This window comes from Epinephelus fuscoguttatus, linkage group LG12 (genome assembly GCF_011397635.1).
Source record: "Epinephelus fuscoguttatus linkage group LG12, E.fuscoguttatus.final_Chr_v1".
NCBI classification, from domain to species: domain Eukaryota; kingdom Metazoa; phylum Chordata; class Actinopteri; order Perciformes; family Serranidae; genus Epinephelus; species Epinephelus fuscoguttatus.
Genome location: NC_064763.1, coordinates 2,935,373 through 2,952,670, shown reverse-complemented (window position 1 = coordinate 2,952,670; position 17,298 = coordinate 2,935,373). Strand labels below are relative to the sequence as shown.

The 17,298-nt window shown below is 42.3% G+C and overlaps 3 protein-coding genes and 1 pseudogene across 5 annotated transcripts in view; 3 read left to right on the top strand and 1 right to left on the bottom strand.

Moving 5' to 3' along the window:
* Positions 1-17,298, bottom strand: part of LOC125898003 (galactosylgalactosylxylosylprotein 3-beta-glucuronosyltransferase 1-like) — a 73,708-nt gene that overhangs the window by 34,409 nt on the left and 22,001 nt on the right. The gene's annotated exons all lie outside the window — the stretch shown is intronic.
* LOC125898019 (uncharacterized) overlaps positions 856-17,298 on the top strand; it is a 74,204-nt gene continuing 57,761 nt past the window's right edge. Inside the window, exons 1-10 of the mRNA XM_049591623.1 lie at positions 856-2,323; positions 3,981-4,097; positions 4,396-4,498; positions 4,626-4,729; positions 4,819-5,091; positions 5,214-5,307; positions 5,412-5,483; positions 5,572-5,768; positions 5,870-6,004; positions 6,089-6,155. Of these exons, the coding sequence (XP_049447580.1) occupies positions 4,396-4,498; positions 4,626-4,729; positions 4,819-5,091; positions 5,214-5,307; positions 5,412-5,483; positions 5,572-5,585 (660 nt within the window). The 5' untranslated portion in view covers positions 856-2,323; positions 3,981-4,097 and the 3' untranslated portion in view covers positions 5,586-5,768; positions 5,870-6,004; positions 6,089-6,155. The remainder of the gene's footprint in view (positions 2,324-3,980; positions 4,098-4,395; positions 4,499-4,625; positions 4,730-4,818; positions 5,092-5,213; positions 5,308-5,411; positions 5,484-5,571; positions 5,769-5,869; positions 6,005-6,088; positions 6,156-17,298) is intronic.
* Positions 6,195-8,037, top strand: LOC125897987 (uncharacterized). Its single transcript, XM_049591565.1, has one exon. It carries the CDS (start codon positions 6,347-6,349, stop codon positions 7,700-7,702), a length of 1,356 nt encoding a protein of 451 aa, XP_049447522.1. The 5' UTR covers positions 6,195-6,346; the 3' UTR covers positions 7,703-8,037.
* Positions 8,839-14,068, top strand: LOC125897952 (uncharacterized; annotated as a pseudogene).

The window sequence follows — 17,298 nt, the reverse complement described above, 5'->3', positions numbered from 1 at the left end:
CTCTTTTGTCAGAAGAGTCTGCCACAGAGCTAGGTAGCTCTTATTGCTGAAGGTGCTGGCAACAAGGACCTTCAGATTCTGCCACTCCTCCTGCACTTTGTTAGCGTTGCACCCTCCTCTATGAAAAAAAATGTGATTTGGGGGAGTGAGAAGTGTGAATATAAGGAGAGGTAGTTATTGGGGTAAGTAACTCCTTAATGTGTGAGTTTAAATTAATCTACTCACTTTTTAAGGATGTCACCAAAATGCTTCAGGAGGACATCAACCTCTTCAATGCTGTAGTCCAGCAGCTGGTTTTAACTTTCAGTCCAGGCATCGTGGTTGAACACACTGAAGCATTTGACCTAAAGAGCAAGCAATTAAGAGTTAAGCTGAATTTTAATTGAATTATTTTTACAATAATTTGTCTGTGAACACAGTATTTAAAACGTGAAATAATAGAAATAAAAAAATGAAATAGTTTACTTTTCTTACCCTCCCTTGCACATCAGCAGAGGTAGCAGAGGCAGCAAGGTGCTTCATGTGTTGCAGTGTTGCTGCATACTGGCCACTGTCCTCAGCAAGATCCCCTGTCTTGGATGGCTTGAGCAGAACATGCAAGGCTCGCTGAACATATGGAACCCAGCGTGTTCCTTTCACACTCGATGGGTTACAAACGTTCACTCCAAGTTCCGTGAAATATCCCACACACAGGAGTTGATAATGACTACATCTGGTTTCAAGCCATGGCGGAAGTCTTCTAGGATGCTCTGCACGTAGCGAGAGTAGATGCGCGTCACAAAGTAGAAGCGGACCAAGTGGTTGGAGGACTGAAACTGCTGAACCTTGCGGTACTCTATCCCATTGTGCATTGGACTTAGACAACGTCATTCCACCAGGCAGTCCTGTTCAAAGATCACCTCACCCTTGGTCTTGAGTTGTCTTGCAGAGAGATATTTGTCCTTCTGCAACAGCATAGCAAGGTCCTTGCACACAGACCTCTGAATGGAGTCTCCCAGAACCACAACAAACTTGTTATGGAGCAGCTGGCTGGCCTGCTGGTGGCTCAAAGGCTTCATTGTTTCCTTCATTGTTGAATCGAGGGTCTAACTGTAGATCTATGTGATGGTTGAAGCTAGAGGCTAATGCTACCATTAGCCGTTTTAAGACTGTCTCCTTGTCCGCGCTGTTTGTTTTGATTTTTAGCGTTAAAGTGCAGGCGTTATCAAACTGCACTGGAAAATAAACCATCACAATATGGACGTTTTTAGCTCAAACTTCTACAACTGAAATGGCTGCAACAACTGGTCGCTTGAGTCACAAGTTATGGCAGTTGTTTTGTAGTTTGTGGCATTTTGTAGCTTCAATCTGAACGTTTGAGTTGACCTACTCTGCTGTTAGTTTGGTTTACCTGTTAAACCTATCTAACCTCAAACACAGCTGTAAAATGATTGAAATAGTGTCTGTATAAATAATGACATAATCTAACACATGTAATAATGTAAACAGTTCTGTGTCCAGGCTCCCATGAGCACTATGGTGTTATACATATGAGATAAAAGCAAAATTCTGTGTAAACATGCAGCTCAAAGTCATTTATTTTCACTTGTACAAAACCAACATTTGTTAATCAGAATGTGTAACTACACTGCAGCTTGGCACAACCCTGCTGATACACTATTTTTTGCACATTGTGTGACTTAAAATGTGAATAAACATTTATTAAAAAATTAATAAGTAAATGACATCATGGTGGGCATTGTACATCTAGTAAGAAAAAATAATATTTATTACATGGGGAAAGTTTAGTTTAAATGTGTTGTAAAACTATTACTCTTACTTTATCTACATAAGATCAAATATTTTGGTATGAAAAGCTGCATTTTTTATTTAACCAAGTATCCTGTAACATAACTACATGTCTTAAGATTGTAATAAACCAAACCGCATGAAAATCGGTTGAGAATTCAGGCAGAAATGATGATTTTAATGACAAATAGTCTCCTGCCTCAATAGAAATACATGCATTAGGCAGCGCGGCTCCGCCTGGGCAAGATGGCGGTCGCGTTGACGTATCACTCCAATGAGGAGCGCCGTTGAATGCGGCATCTACGTATATCTATGTCATGAATTGCAACTACATCTGAGTGCTTTTTTTCTGAGGAAAACCCCGCAAAACAATCAGGGGTTCCTGCGCAGAACGCTGACATTAGACTCCATGGATTAAGTGCCTACATGCAGTGATAGCTGATTGGACCTCCCTGCGGCATGATTGCTCATCATCCGAGCTTATAAAAGCCTCACGCTAAAGGGCGTTGGCCAGCGTTTTCACTTCGACTCTGAGGTAAGTGGCCGTGTTAGCTTTATGCTAGCTTAGTGTCAGCTTGTTGCATGATGACTTTCTGCTGCTAACATTTACTGTAGCTAACTCTACTGATTCCTAAGACCCAGCTGCTTGATGTGGACATATCTTAGTGAGTGTTGAAGGCAGTGCAGTGGATGGGAGCGATGCATTTGAAACATATATTGATGGTTTTGGCTTTGTGTGCTAACGTCCATTAGCTGTTAGCTTCGTTTGATGTTTGGCTTGAGTGAATTCGCTTGTCAGATAAGTATAGCTAACTTTTGTTTGATAAACTCGACGCCTAATGCACAAGTGGTTGATTTGTGACATTTTAAAGGCAGTGCAGTGGATGTGAGATGGATTTCTAATGATGGATTTTAATTTGTACTTATGCTAATGCCCGTTAGCTGTGTATTATGGTTGATGTTAGCCTTTTTAGCTTTTCAGACAACTACAGCTAACTTTTGTGTGATAAACTCGACGCCTAATGCACAAGTGGTTGATTAAAATAAATACTGTGAAATGTAAAATGCATTGCTGTGCATATGAGATGGATTTGTACCATTTGTTGATGGATTTTGATGAAGTAGCATGATTTATGTTGATGCTCATGTCTGTTAGTGGTGTGTATTGCGATGACAACATGTTGCCACATGCTAGCTTAGGTGATGACTTTGTGCTGCTAACTGTAGCTCACTTTACTGTGGTAAACTCGATTGCTAAGGCACAGATGGTTGATTTAAAGAAATACTGTGAAATTTTAAAGGCAGTGCAGTGGATGTGAGATGGATTTTTAATTGATGGATTTTGATTTGTACCTATGCTAATGTCTGTTAGCTGTGTATTGTGTTTGATGTTAGCCTTTTTAGCTTTTCAGGTAACTACAGCTAACTTTTGTGTGATAAACTTGACGGCTGATGTACAAGTGGTTGAGTTAAACAAATATTAAATTGGCTATAAGATGTAGCACAATACATGTGATGTATTTTAAGCATTTATTGAAGGTTTTTGGTCAAACAGGATTTTTGCTGATGCTAATGGGAAGCAGTGTTATTGAACACAGCTATATTTGACCTACATTTAGCGGTTGTTCATCAACTGTAGTTTGACTGTAATGTGCTAAGTTGATTGTTGTGATGCTGTTCAGTCCTGCTGAGACTGAAATTACGGAGTGTATGTGTGTGTTTGTCTGTGTTTCTGTTCATGTTATTTAGCCCAGTTGGGGTGTAGATTGATTTGTGTGATATGTTTAATTGTATTTAATATGAGTGCTTTTTTGTTAGTTGAGCACATTGTTTAAATGAAAGCTCTGTGTAGCTGTGTGGCTGTAGCTTAGAGATTTGTAATGTAGTGTCAGCCATTTTACTTTCAGTATTTAATAAGGATGCTGTTGTGTTAGATGAGCATATTGTTTAAATGTAAGATCTCTTAAAATGGATGACTGTGTTGGCCATTTTACCATGTTAGACATTTAAAAAAATATATTAAAACAAATTATACAGCAGCAGTTTATCCAGGATATGTAGAGAGAAATGCTGTTGATTTAAATCTTATAGGTATGTTATTACATCATTGTCTCTAGCAGGCATTGAATTGTACTGATTTTCTACATCACACTTATTGTTAAATAAAGCAATGCTTTTTCTTTAATCTACAGATAGCCCTCTCACTTGACAGTGTGATCTGCTACCCTCTTCCTTTGACAACTGCGATTGACCTGCGATCTGCACTACATCTGTGATCCTCTGATCCAGAACTTGTACACTACACACAGGTACATTCATTCAATTTTGAACACACATAACCAACTGATCAACACATTTCTGATTCCGTACATACACACGCATACACATATTGACACACACACACACACACACACACTCTTGATTATTTTAGTAGGTGTCTGTGTACTCTGTGTGTGCTTCCAAGGTAAGTTGAGGTATGTAAGTATTTGAAGGCTGAGGCCAGAGTAGTGTGGCTTTTGAGTATGATTAGCATACAGTCAGAGTGATTTGTATGATTTCTTTGTGAATGTTTAATTATTTTGTTTTGGTTGTTTGTGTCTTTTTTAGATGCCCCGTGCCAAGTCCCACCGGCATGCCCAGGCCATGAAGAGGAGGATGGCGACGGTGCAGACTTGGACCCCCCTGCCACCTGTCCCCGAGTTTCGTGCTCGTATGTATCACATAGTTTTTTTTTTTGTTTTTTTTTTTAAAACATGTTTCAATGGTACAAATAATATGTAATTTAAAGATGTGTAAAACGTGTGTTGACATTGTTGAATTTTGATTTGCCTGAACAGGGCGCGGTACTGGTTACCGCCATCATGTGCAGAGATGGCCAACTTCGGAGCTGACCCAGCGCAGCTTCAAGTTGGTCACTCCAGCTCAGCATCCGGAGAAGCAGGTATGATTTCTGTCTTATTCATAAAGACAGTGATGGTTGCATGGTGTCACGCCTGGTTGTGTTCTAAAGCAATGTCTCTGTTGTCGCAGCACGTGTTTGTCATTGGAGACTCCCACCTGCGCGCCATCGTGGATGGGTTCGTGGCCATCCCGGAGGGCTGTCTGTCTTTTGGTTTTCTGTCTGTTCCAGGTGCAGACGCCAGGGAGCTGAGGACGGAGGTGCTGTGTGCTGCTGTTCCGTGGACCCCGGATGCCGTGTGTGTGCTCGCCCCGAGCAACAACCTCACTGCCAGCAGGACCATCAGTGAGGTGGCGTTGGACTTCGGTGCGCTCCTGACCACCATCTGCAGCCGCTGGCCCAAGGTGTGTTTTATGTATTTATTTATTTATTTTTCACTGTTATCAGTATTTATTTGGTAGTTGTGAACAGACGGTTGTGTTATGTGCTTGTTTAAGGGAATTAATGAAGAAATGGTTGTTTCTAGGTCTTTGTGTTGGACTTCCCTCCCCGTCTGACCATGGACCTTGGCTTCCAAGAGCAGCTGCATCAGGAATACCACTGTGTCGCAGCACGCATGGGTACGTTAGATTTGTGGTCATCAGTTATAATTGGTGTAATTCAACAGAATTTATACAAGTGTAAATATTAGAAGGATTGATTATGTTTCTGTCATGTGTGTCAGGTCTCCCCTACATGTCTGTGACGGCGCACTTCCCAGTCCATCGGTTGGAGCTGTGGTGCCATGATGGCGCAAGTACAGGATACTTTGTTGGTGTGATATAAGACGTGGTGGAGTTTCATGTATTTGGAGTGACATGTTGGTTGTGTTAAACTGTTTTCAGGTGCACCTCAGTGACTCCAATGGCATGCCCATTCTGGTGCAGCTGCTGTGGAACGTGGCCTATCTCCAGCTGGCACCCCCTCCACCCGCGCCCCCGGTGTCTCCCCGGAGATTGCCGGGTGGCCGGGTGTCCCCCACTCTGGTCGTGACGGGGCACGTTCCTGTGCCACGTCACACTGACTTGGACAGCAGGGCAAGGTAATATGTTGCTTCAAGGCAATTTGTGGCTTAAAGTTGTACAAAGTTTTTTTTTGTCCAAAAATGAAATCTAACCAACTCTGTTGTTTTTGTTTTGTAAGGCTGGAACATCTCCGGTGGGACAGTCTGTCATCCCGTCCAACCCTGTGTGGTTCAGCAGTGGCATGTTGGACGCCATGGAGAAGGTTTCCCCTTCTTCTGGCTCTGGCTGCCCTGCTGATCCGCCAGCTGGGCAGGTAAGCTGTTCACACATTGCGTCAATACTGTAGAGGTCAAAACGGGAAGACAGTTTTTAAAGAGGTTTGTTTTCCTTCCTATAGACCTTCCGTGTGAAGCGTCAGCCCAGAGGTGTTGCCACAACGCGCAGAGGACGAAAGCGGTGATGAGGTGATGAGTTGTACGCTAGTTTGCTTGACCTGAACATTTTTAGCCACGAATCAAATCTGCTGTCTGTTGGAGATTTGCCAAAGCAGTTTGAGATAGGGGAGCAGTTGTTCAGCTTTAGCCACGGTGACACAGTGTTGGGTGAAGTAGGCGTGACTGAGGGTGAACACATCGAAAGTGGTGTGTTCATTAGTATGAGAAATGGACTGGAGAGGATCTTCAGTCAGTATAGTACATGTATTATGACAATTTGTGGGAGTAGTTCTGTCATCATTTGTGAGGATGGACGGTTTGCTGTGGTAGACAGTCACTCGCGTTGTGACATTGGGTTAGTGCATAGTGATGGTAAAAGTGTGGTGTTGCAGTTTGATTGTCTGGATGATCTCTATGGATACGTCTGTTGTTTGGCAGACAGTCTCAGTTCTAGGCAGAAGCTCTTTGAGCTGTGTGGCGTTAGTGTCAGTGAGGGTGCAAGCCCAATGCTGTCTTGTGTTTCTATGGAGAGCTGTATTACTGAGATGAGTACTGCTCCAGTGGCAGAGTCTAGTGATGTTTCTGAGGCGAGGGTAAAACACATTACCTCAGGCAATTGTGTGTCTGAGTGTGGTTTTAGTCTAACTGTAAGTCCAGCACTGTCTGGCATTTCTGTTGTGACTTTAGCCAGTCAGGTGAGCAGTGGTTCAGCGGCAGAGTCAACAGTTAGTGATGGTAGAAAGCGTAAAATTTCTTCTCGCACTAGTGTGTTGAAGAAATTAAAGACATTTGATGTTAGTGAGGTTAATGCAGATGTAGAATTTGTTAGTGCTGCGGTAAATGAGGAGCTGCTCTTCCAACCTCTTAGTGTAGATGTCTGTAAAGCTTTGTGTAGCAAGTTGAATATAGACTTTGGGAAGGTCAGTGGTTCGGTGTCCACAGAGGTGGGGCTGTTAGGGGTCCCATGTTTAAATGAGAGGATTGTGGCTGATAGTAACTGCTTCTTCAGAGCCATCGCTCAGGCTGTGAGTGGCTCACAAAAGCACCATCGCAAGATTAGGTTAGCTGTTTGTAAGGAGTTAGAAAGAAATGCAGATAAGTATGCAAGTCTTCTGAGAAGTGAGTATTCATCTGTTTCAGAGTATCTTCAGCAGTCCAGGATGAGAAATGTGAACAGTTGGGCTACAGAGGTAGAAATCCAGGTCACAGCAGATTGGTTAGGAGTTAGTGTGCGTACTTTTTATGATGGACGTTGGTTGAAGTACAAGTGTAACACTACGTGTTTGTCAGCAGAGTGTATTTATGTAGAGAATGTCATGGGACAGCATTTTGAGAACACTGTTTGTGTGCATAAGCCTGGACTGCAGATTTGTTATAGTTACTGTAAACTTAGTGATGTGTCAGGTTATAGCATTAGGTCGAGAGTGACAGATGTTGTGGATAGTGAGAAGTTAGCCGTTGGATGTAATGAATGTGTAGGGTCTGAAGGGGTAGGTTGTAAACCTGTAAAATCAAAGTATTTGAGGCAGAAAAAAGGGACACAGGAGAAAATGAGTAGGTTGCTTAGGGAGACGTAAAGTAAAATTTATGAAGATGTATCAGGAGAATGTATTGTATAGAGAAAGTGTTAAAGCGAGGAAGGTTAGTAAATATACAGAGAACATCCAGTACAGGCAGAGGATTAAAACTATTAGTAAAGCTAAGAGTATAGTTAAGTATAGAGAAAGTATTGAGCACAGGGAGAAAGTTAAAGCGTTGAGTGTTAGTAAATATAGAAAAGACATCCAGCACAGGCAGATGGTTAAAGAGATCAGTAAAGCTAAGAGTATGGCGAAGTATAGAGAAAGCATCAAGCACAGGGAGAAAGTTAAAGCGCTGAGTGTTAGTAAATATAGAAAAGACATCCAGCACAGACAGAGGGTGAAAATGATGAGTGTTAGTAAATATAGACAAGACACCCAGCACAGACAGAGAGTTATGGATAGCGTCAGGTTGAGTAGGAAGCAGAGGATGGAGAAGTCAGTCGACTTTGGTTTTGTTATGGAGCAGTTTTTGGAAAAGGTCAGGGATGGTCCAGATTTTGTGTGTTGTGTGTGTCATAGGTTGTTGTTTAGAAATCAGGTGCAGAGCTGTGTAAGGGAAGTGTATGGTACAAGTTTAGCTACAGCGGGTATTGCAGAACAGTGCATTAGTGAGAAGTATTTGCATAGATGTAACGATCAGTGTGTTGTGCCTTGTCAGTTGGTGTTGTGTAGAGGTCAGCTGTGGATTTGTCATACGTGTCATCGTAAGATTAGTGCAGGTCAGATGCCAGCTGAATGTTGGAGTAATAACTTGGATGTTGATCCCGTTCCACCAGAACTGGGATGTGTCAATAGTTTAGAACAGCATTTGATAGCCTTGCATATTCCTTTTATGAAAATGTTGGCATTGCCTAAAGGGGGGCAAAATGGAGTACATGGTCCAGTGACCTGTGTTCCCGCCAACATTACGCAAACTAGTAATGTGTTGCCGCGTTCGAGTATGGAAGGGTCTTTGGTGCAGGTGAAGTTAAAGCGCAAGTTGACATATAAGGGACATTACGAGTACCAGTTTGTGGATCCGTTGCATGTAAGACAGGCGCTGGAGTATTTAAAGAGGACCAATATTCATTATAGAGACATAGAGTTTAATGAGGAGTGGATTAATGAGTTTTGCAGGCAATAAGATGGGGACAGGGAAGAGGCTGGATCAGCTAGTGAGGATGAAGCTGTTAGAGGAAGTGAGGAAGCTGGTACAGGAAGTGAGGTTGTTGGTCAGGTTGTAGAAAAGGCTGAGGTTGATGATTTAGCAGAATCAGCAGACAATAGTACAAGATGAAATGTTACATGACAGGCAGCAGCACTGCATGTTTCAGGACACTTGTCTTATGCCTGTTGATATTGGTCAGGAAGCATTAGATCAGTATTTTGATGATATTGTGAATATAGCGCCTGCAGAGGGAAATAGTCCAGTTAGGATGCTTTCTGACCGGAGTAATGAAGCAAAGAGTTTCCCTGTATTGTTTCCTCTGGGTCAGAAGACCTTCCATGACAGTCGGTGTTATCAGTTGAGTCTGTCGCGTTATTTCAACAATAGGATTATGCACTGTGATGGTCGTTTTGCACATAATGTAGAGTACATATCTTTGCTCAGTACATGTCAGAGGTTGATCAGGTGATGTCGAGTGTTTCTGTAGCGTTGCGTAAAGGTAAGGGAGGTCAGAGGTCTCAAAGGATTAGTCAGAGTATGCTGAAGGATGAGGAGTCTCTGAAGCAGTTGTTGCAGTTTGATGATGGATTTCGGTTTTTAAAGCCTCTTCGTGGGACCCCTGCATTTTGGATGTCCGTGCAGAAGGACGTCTTGGCGTGTGAGCGTCAGTTAGGGATTCCGACATGGTTTTGCTCGTTTTCGTCTGCAGATCTGCGCTGGCAGAATCTCCTGACCAGCATCCTGAAGCAGGAAGGCAGAACGCAGATGGTAGAGGATTTGGAGTGGGCAGACAGGTGTCAGTTGTTGCGTGGTAACCCAGTTACAGCAGCGAGGATGTTTGATTACAGATGGCATTGTTTTCTGAACGAGGTTCTCATGTCTCCTGCTCAACCAATTGGCAAAATCATAGATTATTTTTATAGAGTCGAGTTTCAGCAGCGCGGTTCTCCTCATGTTCACTGTTTGTTTTGGACAAATTGATAAGAATACAGACAAGGAGGTTGTAGAATTATTGATAAGTACGTATCGTGCGAGTTACCCTCAGATGATGACGCATTATTGGACATTGTGTCATCAGTGCAAACACATTCCAAATGACATTCAAAGTCATGCAGGAAAAAGAAGACTGTATGTCGTTTCAATTTCTCAAAACCTGTGTCTGAGCGTACATTTATTTGTAAAATAGAAGAAATAAAATGCACATGTGACAAGAAGGAGGCAGAGAAGACAGGGGAGGATCCTCAGTCAGAAGACAAACCAGTCTGTAGGTGTTTTGACAGGAGTAACAAGATGAGAGTAGAGATTGTGAAGTCCATATTGGAATCCGTTAAGAAAGCAGTGGAAAGTGAGTCGTTTGGTAGTGTAGAGGAGTTATTTATGAGTGTGGGCATTAATCAGGAGATTTTTGAAATGGCATATAGGAAAATGCAAAACAAGACCACGGTAGTTTATAAGAGAGGAGTAAATGAAGTTTGGGTCAATCAGTATAGCAAGCAGTTGTTGAAGTGTTGGAACGCTAATATTGATGTGAGTTTGTAACTGATGTGTATGCAGTTGTTGTGTATATAATATCGTATATTACAAAAGCAGAGAGAGAAATTGGCCTGTTATTGAGTAATGCCCAAAAAGAAGCCAAAAACCAAGCAAATGTCTCAGCTAAAGACGCGTTGAAGAAGTTGGATAGTGTGTATTTGGATAATAGGGACGTTAGTGCTCAGGAGGCAGTGTATAGGTTAACGAACTTGGATTTGAAGGGGTGCTCTAGGAAGGTTGTGTTTGTGCCGACAGGGAATAACATAGTGAAGATGAGTTTACCCCTCAGTGTTTTGAGGCAGAGAGCATCTGCACACGATCATAGCACAGAAGATATGTGGATGACGAGCTTCGTGGATAGATATAGGAACAGGCCCGACGGTGATGTGTTTGAAAATATGTGTATGGCGACATTTGCGTCGGAGTATCGTGTTCTTTCCAAAAACGAAAAGTCTCCGGACATGATTCGATTGAAAAATGATTTGGGCTTCATTTTGAGGAGAACACATACTCAGTTTGCGGTTGTTCGGTACATGCGCATTAGTTTGGAAAAACATCCAGAGTTGCATTTTCTTTGAAATTTTTGAGCTGTTTGAACAGTTCCATGAGGAAGGAAGTGTGACATTTAGTGACGGGTCAGTACATGCGGTTAAGGACGTGGTGAAGGATAATAGAGCTGTGTTTGATGTAGATAATCCAGATTTAGAGCGTGCGCAGGAGATTGCAGAGCAGCATGGTGTAGATGAGGAGGATGCTTGGGGGGAGCTGTGTCCTGAACAGGAAGTTGAACGCCTTGAGTGTTTAGAGGAGAGAAGGCAGCAGCAGGGATCTGAGATAGTAGAGGAGCAGTTACAAGAACGTCTGGAGAATGTGCCAGATTTGGTTGTTGGTAGTAGACAGGTAGCGCAGTTGGAGAGGAAGAGGAATGTGATGTGTAGAAGTGAGGGCTTAGCTTTAGTTAGGTCTCTGAATGAGACACAGATGGCTGTGTTTTATAAGGTCAGACAGTGGTGTTTGCAGAAGGTGATGGGTAAAAACCCAGAACCTCTGCATGTGTTTGTGACAGGTGGTGCAGGGACGGGGAAAAGTCATTTAATTAGGGCTATTCAGTATGAGGCAGGAGGTTGTTGTCCACACTTTGTGATCAACCAGACGATATTTGTGTTTTGTTAACCGCACCTACAGGCATAGCTGCATACAATTTAAATGCAGCAACAATTCATCACACATTCAGTATTGGCACACATGCCAGTTTGCCTTACATCCCTTTGGGTGAGGACAAACTAAACTCTTTGAGAGCTAAATTTAGTCACCTCCAAATTGTAATCATAGATGAAATCAGTATGGTTGATCACAACCTGTTGGCATATGTTCATGGTAGGTTAAGGCAGGTGAAGCAGACGGGCGACTTTTCCCCATTTGGTAATGTCAGTGTGATAGCTGTTGGAGACTTCTATCAGTTGCCTCCCGTTAAAGGGAAGCCTCTGTATAGCTGTCCGCTTGGTGTGGACCTGTGGTGTGGTTTTAGTATAGTGGAGTTGACAACCATAGTTAGGCAGAAGGATAGTGTGTTTGCAGCATTGCTGAACAGGTTGAGAGTGCGTTCAAAGGCCACCCCCATGTTAGCTAGTGATGTTGAAATATTAAAGGCTTGCGAGACAGGGGAAGAGAGCTCTACTTTGCATATTTTTCCAACCAAGTGAGTGAGCATAATTTTATGCAGTTGATTACCATGTGTCCAGATTATGTTAAGATAGAAGCCAAAGATTTCAAACATAACAGGAAAACAGGCCAATTGGAATGTACAGCAGGGCATCATAGTAATGCGGACACATGTTTACCGGATAGGTTGTGTTTGGCAAGGAACGCACGTGTTATGTTATGTAAGATTTTGGTGATGATGAGAAGTTTCCTAAAACAGTTTATGTCAGATTTGATGATGAGAAAATTGGCTCACAGAGGAGGAAAACACGTGCACATGCGGCAGTAGAATGCAGGTATTCTACTGCTATTGATCCCGAGGAGGACAGGGCAACTAAAGCAGGTGGTCTGCGATTTCAGTTTCCTCTTAGGCTAGCGTGGGCGTGTACAGTGCATAAAGTGCAGGGATTAACGGTAGATGAGGCTGTAGTGTCTTTGAAGAAGGTGTTTGCACCTGGGCAGACGTATGTAGCTTTGAGTCGTGTTAGGGCTTTGTCTGGACTGATCATCAGGGATTTTAAAGAGAAGGCCATTTACTGCAAGGATGCCATAAAGGAGGCCTTAGACAGCATGCCCCCATTTTTAATTGAGCAGCCTAAACCTTCATTAAGTGCACAAAGTTTCTCTGTGTATTTAATGAACGTTCAAAATTTAAGTCGCCACCTGGCAGATTTGGTGTCTTGCACACAGCATTTACAGCCTAACTGTATTGCTGTCACAGAAACGTGGCTCACTGCACAGTCCTCGTTAGACAGTGTCCAAATTGATGGATATGCTTTCCACAGTCGTCCGAGGTTTGTGTTACAGCAGCAGTAACCCCAAATTATTAGAGCTCCAGGATCTAGAACATGGTGGAGTTGGTTTGTACAGTGTAGGCAATTTGGACTGTAGCATCCTGCAGGCACCCGATTTGAATCTGGAGTGTTTGGTGTGCCTGTGTAGCAAATTTAACATTCTGATGGCAGTAATTTATCATCCACCATGTTATCCAAAGTCTTTATTTAAACAAAATCTGGGGAAATTACTTGATTGGTTGAATCCAATTAGTGACACAGTTGTAGTGATGGGAGATTTTAATGAGAATGTTTTGAAAAAATCATCAATTTGTAAATTCATGGGGCAAAAGGATTTCATCAGCATGTAACACAGGAGACAACAGAAAAGGGGACATTAATTGATCACGTTTATGTTAAAACAGCACAGTATGATGTGGAATGTGCAGTGATGCCAACATACTTCAGTGATCATGAAGGTATTCTGTGTAGTTTTAGTGTGAGAGATGATCAAGGTGAGCTAGAGGACTTAGACAGGTTGTTTGAGGACTTTCAGGATGTAGAGGTGGATGCGTAGTGTTTAGATGTGGATTAGATCAGGTTGGTTTGTGTAGCTTCATGTGACTCATACAAAGTCCCAGTGCAAATGTAGGTAGTGGTGGTGTTATTATTGTTGTCATTGTGTTTATCTGTAGAGTTTTCAGAGGAAACTGACTTGTAGTTTGTTGTTGTGTTGAAATTGTGTAGGTTTGCACGCACGTGAAGTTGTGTTAGTGTAGAGTCTGTCCCACTCCATTGTGTGAAGATTGTGTATTGTAGGGAGATTTGAGTGTATTGTGTGGAAATGTTTTTAGTATGTTATGATTATTGTGTAGAGATTTTAGGTGAAACCAATCATGTATTACAGGTGGAATGAGTTGAGTGTTAGCTGTTGTGAATAGTGGTCAGTGAGAATAAACGCGGCAAAAAGTATAGGGGGGGTCCTCGCCTTTGGCCAGGACTGCTTTGTGAGTAGTCCACTGGTGTTGGGCCCGGTCACTTATAAACGCACGCAGCAAAAACAAGAGGGTCCTCGCCTTTGGCGAGGACTGCTTCTTGAGCAGTCCTCTGCCTCTAGGCTCGGTCCCTAATAATAATAAAGAATAAACGGAGCAAAAACAATAGTGTCCTCGCCTTTGGCGAGGACTGCTCCTTGAGCAGTCCTCTGCCTCTAGGCTCGGTCCCTAATTAAAGCTGCAAGCAGCGTTTGGCGGGACCTCGCACTCGCGCCCGTTTCCGCCTCCAGCTTATGTCGTCACTGTGAATTATTTAGAAATATCAAACATATTGCCACAAACATCAGAAAATCCTTACAGAGCTGAACATTATGATGTTTGAATGCTTTCTGTAGCTGTAGGTATGTACAAGTGATGTCACATTATGCAAATTAGATGGGCAAATTTCTTCCCATCTTGCCCGTTTCGGCCTCCAGCGAATTAATTAGAAAGATCACACATATTGCCACAAAGTGACAAGTGATGTCACAATATGCACATTAGATGAATCAATTTATGCCTAGCAGGGTCCTCTTTATTTTGAGGAACAGACAACAAAAACAGCAAAAAACAAAAGAAATGCGTAAATATGCTGATTTACTGATATGTATGAAATCCAATATGGGCACTGCCTAGTGACGTAACAACATGCAAATTAGATGAGTTAATTTACTCCCATGACTAACTTTGGGTCATGATGAATAGTTTTCTCATTTACAGTATGCCTTTATCTGTCACCACTTTAAAGCCACAGCCTTTTGAAATGTTGAAATGAAAATGGAATATTTTCCTCAATTAACTCTGGCACCTAAAGGGTTAAAATGGAGATGCTGCCCCTGTCATGTCTGAATGTAAGATGTAGACACACGCACAGACATCATGTTTCTGTGAGTTTGTGTGTGACAGCGGTTGCCATGGTAATTAAGTAAGCGCACCTGGCAGAAGAGCAGAGAGAGACAGACACCTCTTTTAGTGGAGATTTAACTCCTCGAACAAGTTCTTCCCATTCCCAAACCGTTGGTCCAATCATGAAAAATTAGATGGGCGAATTTATTCCCATCAGATTCCTCTTCCTTCAAGACATGACAAAAACAACACAAAACAAAATAAATCTACTGTGTAAATCTGTTCAAAATGTTCTTTGACTGAGATTTATGAAATCCAATATGGCTGCCTGCTGGTGATGCCACAATATGCAAATTAGATGGTCATGGGTGTCAATGCGTGATTTGTAAGTCAAACACACCAGTTTTGGTTTGATCTTGATACGACATTCCTACGGGCTGTAGTGGCCATTTTAGTGCGTCTAGGTGGCGCTAGAGAGCCCATTTTGGCACTGTAGGGGTTAAAAATGTGTATTGCTGTTTCAAATGAAGTTTCTGCTGCTGTAATCTGTCCTTTAAAGATTGTGAGACAGACAGAGAGAGCCGTGTGGCTGTGTGTGTGTGTGTGTGTGTGTGTGTGTGTGTGTGTGTGTGTGTGTGTGTGTGCAGCCGTTGTCATGGCGATTAATGACTTGTCTGCACCTGTGGCACACACACACAGCTCAGGAGAGCAGCTCACCAAAGGCTGTTTATAATGGGTTTTAACTCCTCAAACAAGTCCTTCCCATACCCAAACCGTTGGTCCAATCAAGAAAATAAAGTGATTTTGAGAGACAGCCACTTCTCGTGAATGCACGTGCCGCGTTTTATATTTCTCGAGTCAAAAATGTGGTCAGGGGAGCGAGTTTAAAATGTGTTGCACCTAAGCTGTTTCCAGAAATTTCTCCTCTGAGTTTACATGGGAGTGAATGAGAAAATAATGGGCGCTCCCTTCGCTTTGGAGCCACTCAGCAAAAATGTGTACGTGTGAGAGATTCCATGTCAACATATCTGAGCAGGACAAATTTTCCTACGTTTGTGGTATAAATTGTGTCTGTACAGTGAAAATTGTGGCCATGGCAGTTAAAGACAAAAGTTTTAGACGATTTTTAGAGCCCTCTCCACTCTAGCTCACAGCATTCCGTGCAATACACACCCATTGTAAACTGAGAATTTCTCCACTTTTGCTCATGGTACTTTGAGAGGCACAGATCAAAAATGATAAAAGATATGAAAAAGATGAAAACATGAGTGAATAGATGAGACCTGTGGCAACATTTGAGAGTTGGAATGGAGTCTGTAGCACAAAGTATGGAGACGCTGTAAATGCTAGAAAAAGCCCGAAGATTGGTCTCCTTCTCCCCCCTGCTGCCATTCATTTCCTATGGGACAGCTTTCGAAGATCGTCGGGACATTTTTCTGACATCTCACCTTATGGAGGCCACAAAATCCAAACGAAGCGAGTAATGAAAAAGTTACGCACAACTTTTGATTAGAAGGAGTTGATATGTAATCTGTGCAAGTTTGAAGTCGATAGGATAAACGCTGTATGAGAAGATGATTTTTTTTAGGAAAGGCAGTTTTAAGGCAAAATCTTACTTTGAAAGGGCAAATACGTCACTTCCTGTTGGATTTAGGTCAGGGGTGTCAGCGCGTGATTTTTAGGTCTTGATGAAACGAACACGCCACTTTTGGTTTCATGTTTCTACGACATTCCTACGGGCCGTGGCGGCCATTTTTGTGTGCTTAGGTGGCGCTAGAGAGCCCATTTTGGCACTTTAGGGGTTAATGTCACCATTTTATAAAATTTTTCAGCGGTTCTGATGTGCGTGCCAATTTTGGTGAGTTTTTGAGCATGTTTAGGGGGTCAAATTCCAGTTCAAAGAGGCGGCGGAAGAAAGAAATAATAATAATAATAATAATTAAAGCTGCAAGCAGCATTTGGCGGGACCTCGCACTCGCGCCCATTTCCGCCCCCAGCCCATTTCGTCACTGTGAATTATTTAGAAATATCAAACATATTGCCACAAACATCAGAAAATCCTTACAGAGCTGAACGTTTTGATGTTTGAATGCTTTCTGTAGCTGTAGGTATGTACAAGTGATGTCACATTATGCAAATTAGATGAGCGAATTTCTTCCCATCAGATTCCTCTTCCTTTATTTTGAGGAAGAGACGACAAAAATAACACAAAACAAAATAAATCTACTGTGTAAATGTTGGTCCAAACTGTTGGTCCAATCATGAAAATAATGTGATGATGAGAGATAAAGTTATACAGAAGATCTCTTTAGTAGCAGTTGAGGTGGCATGTGTGCATCTTTAAAACTGATAAAATAAACAGTGTAGGAGGAGATGTGTTTTCTTGAGACCACGTTTGAGGCGAAATCTTACTTTGAAAGGTCAAACAGCTCACTTCCTGTTGGAATCAGGTCCTGGGTGTCAATGCGTGATTTGTAAGTCAAACACACCAGTTTTGGTTTGATCTTGATACGACATCCCTACGGGCTGTAGTGGCCATTTTAGTGTGTCTAGGTG